Source organism: Podarcis tiliguerta (genome assembly GCF_965153285.1).
Source record: "Podarcis tiliguerta genome assembly, chromosome: 2".
NCBI classification, from domain to species: Eukaryota; Metazoa; Chordata; class Lepidosauria; order Squamata; family Lacertidae; genus Podarcis; species Podarcis tiliguerta.
This window is the reverse complement of record NC_139535.1, coordinates 61,367,490-61,387,713: the sequence shown is the minus strand read 5'-3', so window position 1 is coordinate 61,387,713 and position 20,224 is coordinate 61,367,490. Positions and strand designations below refer to the sequence as shown.

The following is a 20,224-nucleotide window of genomic DNA, read 5'->3' as shown; positions in this document are numbered from 1 at the left end:
CAAAACTTGCTATAAGGCTACACATGTTGGCCATATCATCTGTGTGATAAGTTGAGTAGGGGCTTGGTGTTAACAGTTGTAGGACCCATTCACTACTCTCTCCTGTATCTCACAGAATTTACACCTTGAACCGTCTTTCCCAGTTCCCCGAAATAGGATGCTGACATCTCCGCTACTTTGGGATGATATAGACTGCAGTGGGGAGGGGAGGTAATAAGATCTTCTTTTAAAAAAGCCCTTAAAGGCTGGATTCCATTCACTTGCGGTGGGAGTCTTTCATTAAAAGTCCACTGGTTACTCTGGCTGATACTGTTATGACCTCTCTCTCTCTCTCCTCTCAGGAGCATGGCATCCCCACTGATATGGGCTATGCAGTGGCACCTCATCATTCAGGGGTGTACCCAGTCCATGTGCAATTGTATGAGGCCTGGAAACAAGTGTGGGGGATCCGAGTCACCAGCACGGAAGAGTACCCTCACCTCAAACCAGCCCGCTTCAGACGAGGCTTCATCCACAATGGAATCATGGTGAGCTTATCTTTCTTGCTTCACCCTCTCTCCACTACGTGAATAAGCTCAAACTCTCCGTATTGTTTAAGGGGGTATCCACTAACTTAAGTGCAGGCAATTTGTGTGTTTATTTCCTGGAGGGACCATCTGCTCAGAATTTATAAGGAGCACTGGAACGGGCTGATTCTCTTTCTCCTTTTCATAAACACCTGTAACTTGCTATATGTTTTCTTTCTGCTTCTTTCAGGTTCTCCCACGGCAAACATGCGGCTTGTTCACACATACCATATTCTATAATGAATACCCTGGTGGGTCCAATGAGCTAGATAAGATCATCAATGGAGGCGAGCTTTTTCTGACCGTGCTACTTAACCCTGTAAGTGTTGCTTTGATGACGAATGGAAGGTCTAATTGCAGTGTGTAGAACCCCTTCTTCTTCTTCTTCTTCTTCTTCTTCTTCTTCTTCTTCTTCTTCTTCTTCTTCTTCTTCTTCTTCTTCTTCTCTAAAACCACAAGCACCAAATAGAAGGAAAGCAACAAGATCACTGAGAAAAAGGGGAAAAGGTAACTCCCTGGGTGACAGACCTTGGTGCGTTATGGGTGAGTTTGGGTGGTGGTAAAGCAGCCTGAGAAGAAGCTCCTGACCAGGATGAAAGAACTTTTAAGGAAGACTGGAAAGGATTTGCAGAGTATTAGAAAAACCACTGTAAACAGATTAAAATGTTAGCAAGGTTTGAAAAGGTTGACAATAGGACCCATGGAAGGGAAAGTGGGAAGCCTAGAGATTCTGAGTAATCTCTAAATATGGATATGTATTTGGTATTGTTGTAATTTTATACTTGCAAAATCAAATAAAAATATTACACCCCCCCAAAAAAAGAACATGTTAGCAGGGTTAGAATAAATTCAGCAGTATGAAGTTTACTGAAGTAAAACTGAAAAAGAGAGAGTACGGAATTATTAGAATATGCAGTGGTAAAGGGTTAATAAATGAACCATAAAAGTGGGAGAAGGGAAGTTGTTGATAAAATATTAAATTATTATTATGTACGGTTTGTATTTTGGTAAAATGTCATTGTGCAAATTTTTAAAATTCAAAATGATAAATAAAATTTAAAAGAAGAAGAAGAAGCTGCTGAGAGAGTTTGGATTTTTAAGCTATGTAGCCAAAATCGTAGTGACAGAGAAATGCATTTGTATTTGTTTGGAGCATTGTTTGGTAAGTGGAAACCACATCCTGGGCCCCATAGCATCTCTTTAAAAGCTGAGATTTGTTGCTTGCTTTACTTGCTAAGTAGGCTTGTGCATAAGCATGTGTCCCAGATTTTAGAAGATTGCATGGGAGATTTCTATAGTTACGTGAGACACAATTTCTCTGCTGTATAAAATTGCTTAAGAAGGTCTTGATGCAGGAATCCAGGGTCATTGGATTTGAAGTGATGAAATTGCATAGCTTTAGGAGTTTGCCTGCAGTTTGAAATGAATGTAAATGAATGTCTTTTTGCCTTTTATGATTCTAGAAAATGCATGTGATCCAACATTTTGAAGTAGTCTGGAAGTCTACTAAAGCTGCTATCTCTTCCAGGCTATCTGTTCAGACAGGGGAAATGTCTCAAATCTGGTTTCCTCTCCAGGTTTCTAGGGCTGCTTCTGTTCTCACTGACCCTTGCTCCCTTTGTATTTGCTTAGTTATCTTGTTGTTAATTTCTGTATTGTCATGAGATAGGATGTTTCGTTGGGGAAGGTCTGTGGGTTAGGCTGGGTCATATGCTGAGTTATCTGGGTGATGAATAAATTTGGTGGATGAATTTGTTTCTGTTGATCTGTGGGTCAGAGATAAGTTTATTTCTGGTTGATTGACCAGTGACCAGGAAAGAAGACACTTAAGTTGCTGAACAATTAATTCATGGCACCATATGGCCTGCTTTGCATGTCACACTAAGGACTTTCCACGCTTCCTCTTGTCCTCCTGGGGAAACCCGCTCTTTAGCACTCAATCAGAGCCAACAGCAATTCAGGTTTCCCCAGGATTGCCATTTGTTACGATCTCTCCCTAAAGAGCAGGCTTTCCCTTGGAAAGAAGCAGGGCAAGGGGAAAGCCGCTTAGATATGTGCCTAGAAAGTGTGGGTAAGGGAAAAAAACTGCTTGGACCTGCGCTTTCTAAGCGCAGCAGAAGTGGAAGTTGTGTATGAGCCCTAAAACATTATGGTTTATTGTGAACAAGCCCTGCCAGTGCGCTGGTGCACATTGCTGAAATGGCGAGTGCTTCTGATTGCTGAGAATCACAGGTGGGGAGAGCACAGGTCTTGCTTGTGGGCTTCCTATAGGCATCTGGTTGGCCACTGTGAAAGCAGGATGAAGGACTAGAAGGGCCTTTGGCCTGATCCAGCAGGGTTCTTCCTGTGTTCTTACCTTCAGTCTCTCTCCCCACCCCCTTTTGCTGCTTCTGGTGAACGCCATGTTCTGGCTGCTCATGCCAGCCACATTGTTTCTCTCCAAAACAAACCATGGGTTGAAAGCCAAGGTGGCACAATATCATTTTGACTAACCACGCCAATTAATTTCCTTGTCTCCTGTGCTATCCTTTCTCCCCTCCCCACCTCCCCCCCCGCCCCAAAGATCAGTATCTTCATGACTCACCTCTCCAATTATGGAAACGACCGCCTGGGTTTATACACCTTTAGACACCTGGTCCGCTTCCTCAACTCCTGGACTAACTTGAAGTTGCAGACACTGCCACCTGTGCAGCTGGCACAGAAGTATTTCCAGATATTCTCAGAGGAGAAAGACCCTCTATGGCAGGTATGGGTCAGCTGACTTTCCAGGCCTGCATAGCCAAAGGCATTCAAGTAAATGCGCTCAATGTTCTTTCTGTTTGATTGGCTTGTTTCTTTTGAAACCAGAGCTCCGTAGAGACTCTCTATCTGAATCAACAGCTGATCCAACAATTATGAACACTAAACATCTTTGGAATAGATAGTAGTTGTGCACGTGCAGCAATATTCGAACGACGTGCCTGTTTGGTGCTGGATTCTTCTCTCTCTCTCTAGAAACAGTGCACATCACACCAATCTGGTCCCAGATCTGAAAACTGCAAGTGTGATATGATCTGTTTCTCATGGTTTGCTTTTACCCATTATTATGCTGCCTTTAGAGGTGAGCAGAGCACTGTGTGAGAGTTTTCTTCCACTTGTAAGATGCGAATCCACGATACTTGGACGTGACCTTGGAGTGCCAGGTATGAAGCAGGCCTAGCATGCTTGCTGAGAAGACAGTGCATCCTTTCCCCGCTGGCTGCAATGGACACAACTCATTGCTGGCTTTTGAGGGACCCCCTCCAGTAAGAACAGATTATTTTGATTTGCGGCATGCAAGCCTCAATTTCCCACCTGTTTGATCCCAACACGTTCCCATGTTTCAGGATCCCTGTGAGGACAAACGCCACAAGGACATTTGGTCCAAAGAGAAGACCTGTGACCGGTTCCCCAAGCTGCTAATAATTGGTCCTCAGAAGACAGGTGAGCTCTAACCCAGGGATTCTGAACCTCAGCATCTCTGTTTTGCCATTGGTACTCTCGCTCAGGCTATTCTTTTTTTGCCAGCTCTGCTCCACACCCTCCCTGAGCTCTTTTCCCTGGTGTGTCCTTGAACTGTCATTATTATGTCTCTTGCTTGCCTGGATGTTGGACTGAAGGGTGTGTGTGTGTGGGGGGGAAGCCCTGACTTTTGCCTGTCAGGAACCTTGCTCACTGGAGAAAGGTGAGCATCCTAACTGTCCACTGGTAAGCTGCCAGTGGGAGGTTCCCCAAGACGTAATGTAGTTTGGGGGTTGAAGAAGTCCCTCCTGCTGCTGTAGCACATTGATCTACATCTACCGTGTGCTTTGAACACACCTGCCATTAACATGGTGTGTGTGTGTGTGTGTGTGTGCGCGCGCACACACACACACACACACACACACAGTATTAAAAAGCTTGGTGGAATCCCAAAGTTTGCTGAAGTCTTATAGCAGTGTTTCTCAGCTGTTGTTGGACTCCCATCATCCTTAGCTAGTAGGACCAATGATGAAGTGTTTCTGATAAGGCAAAACAGAAAAGTGGGAGAAGGGGATTGGAGTGGAGTGGCTAGACTCCTGAGTAGAGAGCAATCCACAGGGCATCATTTTGTTGCAGCTCCAGCTTATATTAACTGCACAGCATTTAGACCAGCCCATCATACGACGGTCTCATCATTTGTTTGCTTTCTTCACAAACTTGGTGCAGATGCCGCATTTTTGTTTTGTTGCAATCTGAAGCTAATGTAAGATTCCCCTTCCTGCACACCAGTACTTTCCCCCAGTGCCTTTTCAACCACTCATAGCTGAGGCAAAACCCCTCGGTATGCAGCAATAGCTAGGGTTTTCCAACACAGGGTTTTTGAAGGGCTTCTTGGGTGTAAAAATGCATTGCATGCCCTGAAGTTAGCTCAGGACTATACCTTGACAGGGGATGGCTGTAGCTCTGTGGCAGAGCATCCGTTTTACATACAGAAGACCCCAGGTTTGATCCTTGGTGTCTTCCAATAGAGCTGAGAGGCTTCCTATGTTTCTAACATCACATTGAACTGGTTCAAATGCAGTGCTAAGCTGTGGTTTATAAAGTCATAGTTCATTTGATCACGTGAACCCACCCCCAGTGGCTTAACCGTGATTTATGAACAACAAACAAATTGCACCCCTTAGCAGTGGAATTTTGTTTTCTTTAAAATAAAACTTGTTTTGCATTAACCATGGCTTAGCGATGCATGCAAGCCTGCCATTGTCTCATCTTTAGCTATTCTCTGGTGTGAGAAACAACATATGTGTATTGAGAGATAGGAGATAGAAAGGATTTATGAGCACCTGGTGAACTTGCAGCACCCGTCCTGGGGAATAAATATATTAAACCTGCCGGTGCTTGGAGATCCAAGAAGGTCACACAAGCTGGAGAACAAACATCTGGCAGATGCTTGATGGGAAAACAAGTTTTCAGCTCTGTTTTCTTTCCCCTTCTGTGAAAAGGTACCACAGCTCTCTACCTGTTCCTGGGGATGCATCCTGACCTGAGCAGTAATTATCCGAGCTCGGAGACCTTTGAGGAGATCCAGTTCTTCAATGGGCATAATTACCACAAAGGCATTGACTGGTAGGTTTCAGCCCCACTGCTGGGAGGGTGGTGAGCTGCATTTTGGGCTTACAAGGGCGGTTTGCAACATCAGCAATATGGAAGCGGAAGCCTTTTGGGGAGAGTCCATAGCTCTGTGGCGGAGCATCTCCTTTCATGCAGGTGATTTGAGGTTCAATCCATGGTTCAGTATCCAGGTAGGGCTGGCGAGCTGCTGCTACCAGTCTGTGTAGACCAGTCTTTCTCAACCTTGGGTCCCCTGAAATTCATGAACTACAACGCCCATGATCTCTGGCGTTGGAATGATGGGACTTGTAGTCCAACAACATCAAAGAACTCAAGGTTGAGAAAGGCTGGTGTAGACAAAACTGAGCTAAATGAACCAATAGGCTGACGAGGTGTATGTGTGTGTAATTTTTTTTTCAAAGTTTCAAAAAGAAAAAACAAATTTTTATATACACACACACTTGTTTACATTAAACCGTAGTCCTTATCAGTACCTTTATGGGGTTCACTGAACCCCTGGACTTCCCCCCATCCCTTCCACGGCTTTTAAAAGTTATCTTCCTTTTTTAACTGCATCTAATTGAATTTATCCAAATTACTATACTTCAATTTTATCCTTTGTCATGTTAAATTACAAGTGCTGTGTAAATCCTGCTTACGTTTTTAGATTTTTGCAGTGTTCTTTATATATTCTATAAAGTTATGCCATTCTCTATTAAATTTGTTATCTTGGTGCCTGATCTTCCCGGTCAGCCTTGCCATCTCCGCATAGTCCATCATCTTCATTATCCATTCTTCTTTCGATGGGGCACTTTCTTCTGTCCATCCCTGGGCAAATAACATTCTTGCTGCTGTCGCCGCATACATAAACAGTACTTTCTACTGTAGGCAGCTTCTTAAGTGGGATTGCTGGGGTGCTGACCACCTGCTGTTTGCCCACCCAAAAACAAAGTCCCAGTGGTCTTACTCAGTGTAGGGAAACTTCCTAGGCTCACGTTGGCAGTCTGCTCAGCTGACGGGGGCTCCGAAAGGACAGGTGCCTAGCATGTGTGGAAGAAGCAGGCAATTTTTAAAAATTATTACCGTATTTTTCGCTCTATAGGACGCACCAGACGATAAGACGCACCTAATTTTGGGGGGAGGAAAACAAGAAAAAAATATTCTGAATCCCAGAAGCCAGAACAGTAAGAGCGATGTGGCTTCTGCGACAGCCTCTTGCTGTTCTGGCTTCTGGGATAGCCGCTGAAGCCTCTCCCGGGCAGCGGGATGAAGGCTCCCCCTGCCCGGAAGAGGCTGCGCGCGGGTAAGCTGCCCTCTGTACCTTCCCCCATCTCCTGCAAGAGCTGCGTGCTATTTAAAGGGAGCATGGCTCTTGGGGGGTTTTCTGGGAGGTGGGGGAAGGGACAGAGCATCCCACTTCCCTATGGAGGCTTTGTGGGGGCTACCCAGAAGCCAGAACAGCTAGAGGGAGGGCTGCGCAGCGCTCCCTCCAGCTATTCTGGCTTTTGGGTAGCCCCCACAAAGCCTCTACAGGGCATGGGGATGAAGGCTCCCTGTGCCCTGTGGAGGCTTCACGCGAAGCTAGACCAGCTAGAGGGAGTGCTGCGCAGCGCTCCATCTCACTGTTCTGGCTTCTGGGACAGCCCGCATTCACTCCATAAGACGCACACACATTTTCCCTTACTTTTTAGGAGGGAAAAAGTGCATCTTATAGAGCGAAAAATACGGTACTTTGTGGCAGCAAGAATACGCTAAGCCCAGGAGGCTGCCTACACTGCTTTGTTTGCAGATCAACCAAGTAAGCATGAAATGCAGAACTGGGTGTGCATGTTTGATGCACTCTCCACACTCAGAACAAGCATCAGTGATTTCTGCTCTGTAAGCATGTTTTATTCGGCTGGGTTACGCTGTGAGAAACCACAAAAGAAAAGTACACTGTGTCTAATGTGTTTTGCGCACACCTCGCAACCCCTCTTCTTTGCTGTCTGTTGCATGACCGGTAGTCAACAATTGACAACCCCCACCCTGTCCTGGCAATCTGTGGTAGTTAAAACTGCAGTTGACTGAGTGTTAGTCTTCTCTATAAATGTATTAAATCTCAGTCTGATAATCCTTTGATCTAGAAGAGCACATCTCTAATTGTACAATAATTGTTCGCATAAACAGTAATGAGCCAGATGTTTTAAAACGGATGAGATTCCACATGTGCATTAGTTTGGCTTGATAGATTTGTTCTTGGTCTGGAATATCCCTGAAAACAGGAAACCTTTTGGTATGTCCTAGTACTTCCTCTATTTTTTTTAAAGGACCTTGTAGAAACAGTTAACAATGTCAGGCTTGCCAATCAGAAGGTTGGCGGTTCAAATTCCTGTGACGGGGTGAGCTCCTGTTACTCTGTCCTACTCCTGCCAACCTAGCAGTTCAAAAGCAAGTGCAAATAGATAAATAGGTGCCATGGAAGTAGGAAGGTAAATGGCACTTGTCATGGTGTCCCATTGTGCCAGAAGCTGTTTAGTCATGCTGGCCATATGACCCAGAAATATGTCTGTGGACAAACACCAGCTCCCTCAGCCTAAAAGCGAGATGAGCGCTGCAACTCCATAGTTGCGTTTGACTGGACTTAACCTTTCTTGGGTTCTTTGCCTTTTACCTTTAGAACAGTTGGCTGAAACCATTTCTGTCCTGCCTTCATCAAATGCCATCTATCTCTCCCTTTCTGCCACTGACATTTTTTTTAAAGGTATATGGAGTTTTTCCCCATCCCTTCCAACACCACTTCTGACTTCTACTTCGAGAAGAGTGCCAATTACTTTGACTCAGAGGTAGCACCCAGGCGGGCAGCTGCACTGCTTTCGAAGGCTAAAGTAATCACCATCCTCATTAATCCAGCAGATCGGGCCTACTCTTGGTACCAGGTAAGCTCCTCTGTGTCCCCCCCCCCCCCCGTCCTATATTTTTGAGTTTGGCTAGGGTATTGAATAGTTGGGCTGGAGTTAAGTTGTACATAAATTCCTAACTGGCAGGAAAAATATCTGCCGTATCCTGTTCAGGACAGAACAGTGTTTTGCATTGATATAGATTGTTGACATTAGGTTTTTTTTATGAAACTTGTGCACATAAGCTGTCCTGCATATAGATGCCCATGGATGCACTCTTAAAAGTGTGTGCATCTGGTTGCCAATCCAAAACAGCATTTTAAAACAACTTCATAAAATTACCAATGGCAGATTTGTATGGGAAGTTCAGGTGAATTATTAGTTATTTTGATTTATATCTGTTTGTAGATTTTTTTTCAGTCCTCACTGAAATTTATTTTTTGAGAGTAACTCATATATTAGGTAGAGTGCTGGGCTTTTGCTATTTTGGGGTTGGATTCCATCACATACCAGAAAATCCAGGTTGAACAAATAAAGTTGATTTCGACGATCCCCATCCCCATCCCTTTGACATTTTTGCGATAAGGAAAGTGTTTGGGAGATGCACTGGGTAACACTTGCTTGGTGCAACATTGTCTTATCTCCCCACAAACAAATCAAGATAAATGTTCAATAAACAAATCATCTGGAAGGGACTTTAGACTTCACAGATGCTCCTCCAAAAAACCCCAAAACTTTATTGTGTCCATCACCATTGTGAAGATTAGTGCTTCTCATTTCAGAGACAAATTAAGAAGTTACAGTAACTGCACCCAGTACTCAGTTTTCCTTGTCTTCTTCATCTACTGCACCCTACAGGCAATATTGGATCAGAGATACGCTCTTGTGTCTTAAAGATTCCCCTTGCAAGAAGCCCCCTTATGGAGAGTATGATATCTTCTCTTACCCTAGCGCTGCTTATTCCTCTGCTTGCATTGGCACTGGAGTGTGACGGGGCTGCTAAAGGATTTCTTATTTGAAATGAGGTGTTCTGACTAGAGCCTCTGTGGCTTTTTCTTCTTTTTTTTCTTTTGGTAAAACTAAAATGCTGTCCGCTTAAAAAACAAAACAAAAGCATCAGCGAGCACATGATGACCCAGTTGCCCTGAAGTATACCTTTCACGAGGTGATCACAGCTGGGCTTGAGGCCTCTCAGAAGCTCCGGACGTTGCAGAATCGTTGCCTAGTACCAGGCTGGTATGCTACTCACATTGAACGGTGGTTGAATAATTTCCATGCTAACCAGGTAGGAAAGACTCTAAATCTCTATATTATCAAAATATAGTGACTGTGGTTGCTGTAACACATAGGGATTCTCCTTGGCTTTCATGACAAGAACGTATGAAACTGGAGTGTTTCAGAAACCACTTCTGCGTAGACTGTCATGGAGTGTTTGGATGCATGGGATTGGTGGGAGAAACCAGCTGTGGAACCACCAAGGGAAGAAGGCTCAGAGCCCAGGGAGTGGTGGTGGGAGAACAATGAGTGGGCAGAGGGAGAAGACTGGGAAGAGGAGGTGTTGGAAGCTGAAGGGGTAACAGGGCTCAGTGAGCTGGGACAGTCTGTGGCAGAGAGAAGTCAATTGGGCAGAAGCTGAAGCAGGTGAGTGGGAGGAGGGAGGCCAAGAGGCAGAGATAAATCAGACTGGTGAAGAGTCACAGGTGTCTCCCCTCTCCCCCTCCTGCTACGACAAGCTCCCCTCTCCCTGCCCCTCTCCCAGAACCAGAAGAGGGCTGAAGCGGGTGGAGCAGTGACAGGCTGCATGCAGACACAGTCTCCGAATGCTTGGGAAAAGCCCTGGAGAAGAGGGAACTCCATGGTTGTGGAGAGGCAGGGACTGGAGCAAGACCATCAGGAATTAGCTGCTGTGCTCATTAGTCCTGACACTCAGCCAAGTCTGGGGAGATCATGTTTTTGCTAATAAAGAATTAACTCCAATTTTGAACTGCGTGATTACTGACCGGCAGGCTCTGTAGCATAGGCTGACTTCCATGCTGTCCTGGTTAAAAAACTGTAATGAGGAACCAGTTGAACTCAGATATGTGGCTCCATCCTGCACCAGTCCTTCCTCCCTCTGAGGTCAGCTGATAATGGGGGAAGGAAAGAGTTATCACCCACCCAGGTTGCTCTGCTGATCGTCAAAGAGCAAAAGATGGAAGTTATGCAGAAGCACTTCCTGTGCTGATCTGGCCCATTATACTTACTCCATTAAAAATGTAAGAGGGTGTGTAAGGAAATTCTAGTTGCCTGCCCTCAAATCCCCTCCATGCATTTCCTTGGACAATAAAAAGAAATCCATTTAACAGGAATGTGTTGAGAACTTGTCCAAAAATCCTTCTGCAGATGATAAAATGAGAAGACCTCTTTGGCTTGGTATGCCAAGCACTTAAGAAGAAGAAAAGAAACGGCAGACTTGGGATTTTGTATACCGACTAGTTTAAGTTTGCATCTTGTTGGCAACTTATATATGTGCGCATAAGCATATGCTTATAGTTATGTGTATGCTGCTCTTGACTGTGAGGAAGGTCCTCCAGGCCCCCTCAAGGCAATGTTGTAGTCATTAAAGATTTCATGTCAAAGAAAAAGCCATGCAAATGAGCCACAGAGACGTTTATATTGAAAAGCCTGTGCTGTGGTCTGCATTTGAAAGCTCTTTTCCGTAGGCAGAGGTTCTTGTGCAGACTTAATGTGCTGGGAGAAAAAGTGGTGATTCCGTGCTCACCCTCTTCATAGCAATCTTATGCTCATTTACACTGAAAGTAAGCCTCGCCAAACTCCAAGGCAATGCAGATTTAGAAGCAGGCTTAAGGCCATTGAAATCAGTGTTGGGTTTAGGCCAGATGGGTTTGCCTTTGTGTAAATATATTTAGGAATGGGCCGTAGGCCCAAAGGCAGGATATCGACTCTTCCTGTTTTGAGTGCATTAGGGTGTTAACCACCTAACACTTCTCCTCTCAAGCTCCCTAATGTTTGGCGCTGGAAACCACCAATCACATCACTATTGACATATTGTTGCTGCCTGGTATATTGCAGTAAGTGGCTCTCGCTCTGTGGAATGTGAGGCCTAGGTCTTCAAATCAACCTGGTACTGCTAGGAACACTGGCATATTTTATACTACTATTATATTTATATTGCATTTATAATTTCCCTGTTAAATTATTTCCCTTTTGGCATTCAGCAGCCAGGGTTGAGGAAAAATGTGCGAGTCTTTAATATTTGTGTGTGCAGATGTGCAAAATATGTGTGCCTACTTATGATTACTGTGGTTTTCCACTACTACTACTACTACTACTACTACTACTGCTTTATTTATACCCCACCCTTCTGGCTGGGTTACCTGCCCCGTGCCCTTGGGAAGGAGTAGAACAGAAATAGTAGTCAATAACATGTATTTGCATATTACCCATGCACAGCTTCCATCAGTCTCCAACGAAGAGAGAAGCTAGGTCACTCTAGTCTTCCACTTTGCTTCCCTTACCAGTGCTTGGGGGACAAACCACTTCTGGTTGCTCTGAGGCTCTGCACCTTGGAGTGGATTTGATTGTGCTTTGAAACAGAGTTGAACTATAGGAGCCAAATTTACAGGGCTCGTTTTCCTTTCAGATTCTTGTTCTGGATGGCAAGCTGCTACGCACAGAACCAGCCAAAGTGATGGAAACAGTCCAGAAATTTCTCGGAGTGACAAACATCATAGACTACCACAAAACTCTAGCGTGAGTCCTTCGCATTTCTTCCCCTTGAGCCAGTCTGGGTCCTTAATATTCTTTTCTACCTGTTGGGATTGATTTCTTTGCACAGACTCTGTTGCATAGATCCTGGCTATTGAGGAATTGATTTGAGAGGCCACTTTAGGAGAACTGGGTTGTTGACCACATTCCCTTTACAGATGTAGAGGACTCTGGAACATTGCAAGCCTGCCTTTCTAAGGAATACAGGGGCCTGCAGTGGCTACAGATAGGAGAGAAATAAATTAATTCTGCGCTTGTTTCAGTAACAATAAGGTTTGTATTCTGCCTGAATCTTCATTGCAGTACATTCAGAAGATGCAGCATCTTCCTGTGCTGCTCAGATTTTTCTGGCACTCTGTGGCAGAGCTTTTTGTTAATTTATTTCTCTTTCCTTAATCTGAGACCCAGCGCTTAATACACAAATGGGTGTAGTTGTAGCTTGAAAACCACATTGGATGAAGGGATTTCGAGAAGGGTCCTAGCTCAGCAGTATTTTGCATTGCCCAATATATATATATAGCATTGTCATTTGAAATAATAGCTGATATGAAAAGAAAAATAAGCAAAACTTGTAAACGCAAGTGGCAGCAAATGCTTCAAAAAAATAACAACTGCTTCTAGTGTGTTTTTCAGTTTAGGGAACGGGAATTATCTAAATTAAGGAAGAGAGACAATTTAAGCAGAATTACAACTCCTGCACCAATGCTTAACCCCCCCCCCCCAAAGCATTGATAGTGTATCATTAATATTTGCTTTGTCTATTAAAGTACAGAAATCTCTCTGTGTTGTCCCCTGGCTATTGAGGCCTCCTTGGAGGTTTTCTCAAGTCAGAAATACTACTATGTCAAAAGTGATAATGGGATAATTTCACATAATCATTGCCTTGCAAAATGGGGCTTATATTGGACTTGGAAGATATTGTTTCCATATGTTAAAATAAGTGATAACTAGATTGGCGCACTTGTAAAAATGGCTAAATAAATTCAGCCTGCAGTGCAAGAAGCTGAGGGCAGTTTTGGTAACATCGTTCAGTCTTTGTGGTTTGCCTTTACAGGTTTGATCCCAAAAAAGGATTCTGGTGCCAACTACTGGAAGGAGGGAAAACCAAGTGCTTGGGGAAAAGCAAAGGAAGGAAATATCCGGAGATGGATTTAGATGTAAGTATTTGAAATCCTCTCAAGGTTTCTGGACCTGTGGGCATCTTGATGGTGCAACTGCTGATCTTCAGAGCTCTACACAGCATGCAGGCCCCACCCGCACTTGCCACTAGCAGTGTGAAAAACTATATGCCACTATACTTCTTCTTTGGCGATCACTTGTAGCCGAGTAAGATTGTCTTCCATAAACACAGTTTTAACAATGAGTCCCTAAGTGACTGTGGAGGCCAATTCTTGATCACACGTCCTTCCACAGTGTGGACATTGGTTTGTGGGCGGGAGTTGATCACTGTGTGGATTTGCCAAAAGCGCCTTCTTCTTAGCACGTTTCTCCCTTGCATCCTGAGTTCGAGTGTCTTCAAAGCCCATGGCACCTTTGGTAAAGGCTGTTCTGCAATTGGTGTGCTTGCAGGCAAGTGTTTCCCAATTGTTGGTGTTTATACAACGTCTTTTAAAATTTGCCTTGAGACATATATGCCACTATAGTGAGCATCTAAATATGGGAAATGTGGGCAGGGCCTGATCATCGCAGGATAAAGAGAGACAGATTTGCCCACGGATTTCCCAGTCACATTTTCAGGTCTGGAAATACCTACGTGATGAGCCCTGTGCCAAAGTGGTTCCCCCACACCCAGGCCTTCACTGCAGAAGTGTGGGATCTCACCATGGGGAAGTTGGCATGCTTGCTGGGAGGAGCTGGGTCGAGATGACATGCTGCTGCCAGCCTTCTGTGTCCTCTTATCGGTCAGCAGTGCAGTTTGCTCCATGGGATTTAACTGTTGTTTTCAGGGGGCCCTTTACGCATCTTTTTGTTAAAGGTCTAACCTTTTAAATGTAAGCATGTAAACCATCTTTACAGGGATCTGTAAAGATTAATGGCACCTGTTCTGTGAAGACTTGATGCTAAACCTAGGCTGACCTCTGTGTGGTACCCCTGTGCCCCAGGGCATGGTCTGCAGACACATGGGGCCACCATTTTGTTTAAGCTGGTCTCTTTGTGATTTGTGCCTGGATGAGTGACTGGCTGGTGGGGTGGGGGGTGCTTAGAAAGGCAGACAGCCCCACAGAATAGGGGTGGAAAAGTATGGCTCTGCCTGAGTGAACCACCCACCCTGCTGCCACCTTAAATATCCCCCATCTGCCAGCCCTGCCAGGTCCCAGAAGCTTTCCTTAGGGGCAAGGGTAGCAGGCGGTGGCAACTCCATCAGTTGTATTTGCCTTGAATGGGGACGAACTTGCCCGTAGTTTCTCCCTTCTTCCCCACCATTGCTTTGAAAGCCTCATAAGATTCTTGCAGTGCATTGATCCTGTCTTCCTCCTGGCATATCCTCCCTCCTGGGTTGAACTGCAGTTCCTAGCACCCCCAATCCATAGGCATCGTTTTGCTGGGAGTTTCAGTTCAGCCTCCATGAATCCCTGGCAGAAGAAGGCACTGTCATATGCTAGCAGTAGAGAGGCAGCTTCTGTTGTGTGGCCCAGTCAAGCACAGAAACCGCACCCCTCTTTCAAGGGGTTTATATATTTGATGGGAGCCACCTGAGCAGGCTGCTTCTCAGCTGTCCCCCCTGATGCAGCACGTCCGTTGCGTATTAAAACAGTTTTTACACAGTGGCACCTTGGTAATTATTCTTTGCTTTCCTCCTCTTGCAGTCGAGAGCGTTCCTGAGGGACTATTACAGGGACCACAACATAGAGCTATCCAAGCTACTGTACAAAATGGGCCAGACTCTGCCGACGTGGCTGAGGGAGGAACTCCAGAACACAAGATAGCCACTTCTTATCTCCTGTATTGAGCAATAGTAGAATGAGTCCGTGCGGAGGATCTCGGAACCTGTATGCCGAGCCAAAAGGATGTGATAATGGTGTGGGGTGATATACACAACCAGGGAAGAAGCATTTTGAGCAATATCCATTCAAGATCATCTGGGGGAAATGGGGCAGCGGGGGGAAATAGCAGGCCCATTCAGTTAAGTGCTGTAGCTTGGAAGAAGACGGCCGCCTGAGACCAACCACCTGAGTTGAATGACTTCGCTACACACCTTGGCCGAAGCCAGCTCTACAGTGACCTCTTCCATCTTCCCCAGGAGTGCTGTGCTTTACCGCTAGTGTTGAGGTTGCCCCCTGTAGTCTGTAATGCCACTTCCTGGCGAAGAGGATCTGCTCAAGGATCTGCTCTTTCTCCGCATCTGAGTCCCATCACCTGAAATAGTATTACAGCAAGCCAGCTCCTTCTCAACAGATGACGGAGAAGGAAGAAACGAAGGACTGGCCGGCAGCCAGGGGGCTTTGCTTAGTAACAGCTCCCGCCCCCATGGAAGTTTGGAGAAGGGACCGCGAGGGCAGTATGACCTTGGAGCTGGATTGGGGAGTGCCCCTGCTGCAAGCATGGACCTACTTTATGCAATTTGGGATAAAGCCCAGACCGGACTGGGATGGTGTTACTCAGTAGAGTTCTTAGCTGAAAGAGGTGGTTTTTTTTATATATATACATGGTGACTTTGAAAAAGACTACGGTGCTGGCAATACTTAGGCTCTACAAGATGGATTTCCCACTCCCCTCTCTCCTCCGGTCTTCTTATTGGGGGATTTTTGAGAAGGGTGTGCACAGGGGATGGGAGGGGCATAAGGATGGGGAAGACGCACACATCTGACCAAGCGAAATCACTCCAGAGGGTTATCTTAACACGCCCTCATCCTGCACCCCTGCCTGCAGCCACAAGGTTTTTGTGTGAGTGGTGGTTCCTGTGGTTAAAAGACTGACGCCATTCAGTATCCTAGCTGCTCTTCGCGCACATGGCCCCCCCCCCCCCAGATCATGAAAAGGAGGCCTGGGGTGTACACAACAGCCTTGGACTGGCAGCTGCCAAAAAAGGTGACTTAAGAACTTTCAACCGCTTGAGCACTAAGATAAAACAGTATTTTAGTAACTTTCCTTTCCCAGCCAGAACTATGGATGCCGGAGTTTGCATTCCAGATTAGGTTCTTTATTATTATTATTTTGTCGTCCCTTTTGTCGCTGCAGAGAAAGGCCATGGATTTGGCTGAACAGCCTGGTGTCCATGTTTTCTGTTGCTGCCCCAGCTCAGTGGCCAGGGTTGATGGGAGTCCCAACAGGAGTCTGGAGGGTTCTGGGGTGGGAAAGGTTGCCGCGGAGGCTGGAGACATTAACGGCATCATTTCCCTCAGCTTCCCTTTCACTGGTTTCCCCAGCCAGGTGCTTCTCCATCCCGCACACGGCCCACCTAGTGACTCCCAGTCACACAGGGCCTATTCTTCCCCCTGACACTGTGCCTGAGCCCCATCTAGCGGATGAGTCGAGAAACAGCAGATGCCTTTCAGCTCTACCTTTTTATTCAGTGTCTTTATTTAAACAACTGTAATCAGTAAGGAATATGCAACTGCTCGAGAAGAAAAAATGGAATTGGAGATGGTGACAGTGGAGGGTTACTCATGTTGAGATGATGCCTCTTCTTCTTCTTCCTGATTAAATCGTTTCTCATGTGGCCTTCTACACTACGGAACTTTTGACAATGGACCCAAACTACGCTGACACTGAAGAGACCCTTCCTTCCCAGGAACACCTACCCCCCTTTCAAATAGAAAGAGCAGAGTAGTCAGTATGAAGGCAGCGCTTCATACTTTCAGAAGTGGCCCTCTTGGATCTGCCTGTTTCTCTCCCCCACCTCCCTGTTCAAGGAAGCTCCTTCTTCCGTGAAGCCATGTGCTAGGATATAAGCAAGAGAGCACTTTCTGTTTGTAGCAGTATGGGCTGTGCCACGTGAAGGTTGCGACCTCTGCCAGGTTATGCCACGAGCGATGGAGCCAAAGCAAGACACCTCTGCGTTCTAAATACTGATCACATAGAAAAAAGGGAGAGGATAAGAGAGTTCTTGCAAAAGGGGCACATGAACAAGGAGCGCAGAACCCCGCCTGCTGCAGGTTTTTGTCTCCTCAGCTGAGCCCCAATATCAAAAGTGTGCTTACCTGGGAGAAAAGTGCTTTCAGTGAGAGGGACTGAAAGGAAGTGAACCGTGGCTGGGAAAGGGCGCTGTGCTCTTTTAAAATGCACACGCCCCTCTTCCTCAACTATTTCTTGCATGGTAGGAGCAGACCTGCATTCAAATAGCATATGCTATAGTCCTGTCTAGTCTAGCCCTGTGTCACCTGCATGTGTCCTATGTTGAAGGGTTTTGAAACCTGGAATTTGACCAAAACACCCCCCCCTCCCCTTAATCTGTGGATTTCTAGCTATTGGGCACTTTGTAGTTTTAAAGGGGAGCCTTCATGTTAGCAATAGATCTGGCAACAGGAGTTGGTATTTGGACAAGTAACCTTTATAAGCATCGCGCCCCCCCCCCTTTGCCCACTACTGGTAGCAGTCTTAAAACCTGAAGCTCAGGGCCATCTTTCCTGCTCAATTAAATCTAGTGGTGATGTGCTTTGTGAGTACTACAGGTGAGAAGCCATAAATAAGCTTAGGAGGGCAGTTGAACTGGGGAAGTAGGCCTGTCACGGGAACGGTACTTTTTAACAACCAAACGAGTAAAGTAATCTGCATGTGGGAGAACTGCTCCTGCTGCTGCTGCTGCAATTCAAGGCCCTGGTGAGTTAATTTTGGGCAGATGTCAGAGTGAATGAAAGTGACAAGACACACAGAATGCTGTCGTAGCCTTTCCCAGTGTTTGCAGCCTAAGGCACAGGGCCAGAAACTGCTATCCTGTACAAATTTAATTGCTACTCAGATTGAAAAAGGACAAATCTATAAAGCAGCAGAAGCAAGGAAGGCTTGGCTGCAAAAATGTGGCAGTGGACAGGGGTGGGCAGTTGCTGGTTTTCAAACAGAATGCATTCCGGAAGTCCGTTCGACTTCCAAAATGTTCGGAAACCAAGGTGCGGCTTCCGATTGGTTCCAGGAGTGTCCTGCAGCCAATCAGAAGCCACGCCAGATGTTCAGCTTCCAAGGCAAAGCTCGCAAACCGGAACACCTACTTCCGGGTTTGCGGCATTCAAGTTCCAAGTTGCTCATGAACTAAGCTGTTTGAAAACCAAGGTACGACTACTTGGTTGGTTTTTCCACAACATGCACTGAACATTCGCAAAGTGGTTCAGTGGGGCTTTTAGAATTGGTTAAAAGGGGTGAATACATACTCAGCCCAGGAGTTTTTCCATTACCATAGCTGATTTCTCAGCCTTTTCAGTAAACACACACACAGAGAGAGACAGAGACATAAAAGTTGTTACTATGTTAGAAGTTGGAAACCCTCACTGCAAGTCGACCAGAGATCTGCCCTTGCATCCTGATCTACCTTTTTCTCACCCCTGCTCTAGGAGACTTGCTTTATGACAAGATAGCATCCTGGGCCTTTCCTTCTCTCATAGTCTCCACATAGTGTATTGACCTTGCTGCAGCTTTGCTGCTTGTTTAAAATCAATCCTGTTAAAGGCAAAAACAAACAAACCTGTTTTAGTGTAAAAGTTTCTGCAAAATAGTACCCTCCCCTTTATAGGTGGAATATTCTTTACAGCTGAAACCCAAGAGGCTGTGAAGTCTCCTGTCCGGTTCTTGACCCATGCTCATCTCTCTAACGTCCAGAAAGGTCAAGCCACAGGTTTAGATGCTAAGTAACATGAAAACCATGGCCTCATTTATCTGTATGAAGGATTCGTATGGTGGCCCTCACTAGATCTTCAGGAAATTGCTTTAACAGGTAATCTGCAGAGGCAATGGTAGCTGCAGCCCAAAAGTTTGTCCCCATTGTGAATTTTGTGAGCACTGTGCACACAAAAAGCAGCAAAATGATGCAGAAGTTTTGCTTTTTATATATACAAATGCATTTTGAATTTGGCTCCTGAAGGTAGCCGTTGTGTCAGGTTCAGGCATCACATGGCCAAAGCGGCAAATGCAAAAAAAGATGAAACCTTTATTACATGATCATTGTTCAAAAGTATTAATTTGTCCTGCTCCCAAAAACTGGTGTGGTTTAGCCTATACAGTGTGCGGAGAAATCTGCCTTTCCACTGGTCAGCAACATTCATAAGGCTGAGCAAATGTCAGGCATCTTGTCGATATCTGGGTTTTTAAGGAGGACAATTGTTTTGTTACTGGGTTTGTTTGGTTTGTTCTTTATAAAAGGACGAGCACTCTGAAGATTTTTATGTTTTGCATGAGATTCTGTATGGCTTCCCATGGGAAGGGGGTATTTTCTTGGTGGGAAGGGAGGAAAGGGGAGGGAATACATTTAAGAGTCTTTCTCCCTTATTTTTAATCTGTACTTGAACTCATTTTGGGTTCAGAAAACGGTGTCACTAATGTAAGGTCCTGTTGAACTAACTGCTAATAAAATGGGGTTGTCTGTTTTTAGATCATTTGTGTGGGGTCTCTTCGTGTGTGTCTCCTCTCTCTGCTTTTGTGAAATGGAAATGGGGAACATAACTGTATTTTTAAAGGCTCAGCAAATCAATGTTTTGGTTTTGGTTTTTGGTTTTTACAAGGACTAGGACTCTCAGCTTCTGTTCTGCAAGTAACTTTCTGTGTTCACAAACAGGAGCTTGAGCAAAGTCCCGGCTAATGGCACTTCAAAACTGCAGAAAGTATTATCACAGAGGCATTCTAAAATAGCATCAAATCCTTTTCAGTGATGTTCAGGCTACACAGCATATTGCAAATCAGAGAGATAATACAACGCAGTACCGCAGCTTCCCCCATCCTGGTGCTTTCCAGATATTTTGGACTACATGAACCATCATCCCTAACAATTGTCCATGC

The 20,224-nt window shown here is 45.4% G+C and overlaps 1 protein-coding gene across 3 annotated transcripts in view; it reads left to right on the top strand.

Annotated features, from left to right (window-relative positions):
* NDST1 (N-deacetylase and N-sulfotransferase 1) overlaps positions 1-19,819 on the top strand; it is a 77,492-nt gene extending 57,673 nt beyond the window's left edge. For all 3 annotated transcript variants that reach the window (XM_083424441.1, XM_083424442.1, XM_083424443.1), the window contains exons 6-15: positions 342-527; positions 757-885; positions 3,130-3,312; positions 3,932-4,028; positions 5,549-5,672; positions 8,398-8,572; positions 9,648-9,818; positions 12,177-12,286; positions 13,356-13,458; positions 15,109-19,819. In XM_083424441.1, coding sequence (XP_083280567.1) covers positions 342-527; positions 757-885; positions 3,130-3,312; positions 3,932-4,028; positions 5,549-5,672; positions 8,398-8,572; positions 9,648-9,818; positions 12,177-12,286; positions 13,356-13,458; positions 15,109-15,228 — 1,398 coding nt within the window. In that variant the 3' untranslated portion in view covers positions 15,229-19,819. The remainder of the gene's footprint in view (positions 1-341; positions 528-756; positions 886-3,129; positions 3,313-3,931; positions 4,029-5,548; positions 5,673-8,397; positions 8,573-9,647; positions 9,819-12,176; positions 12,287-13,355; positions 13,459-15,108) is intronic.
* The last annotated feature ends 405 nt before the right edge of the window (positions 19,820-20,224 follow it).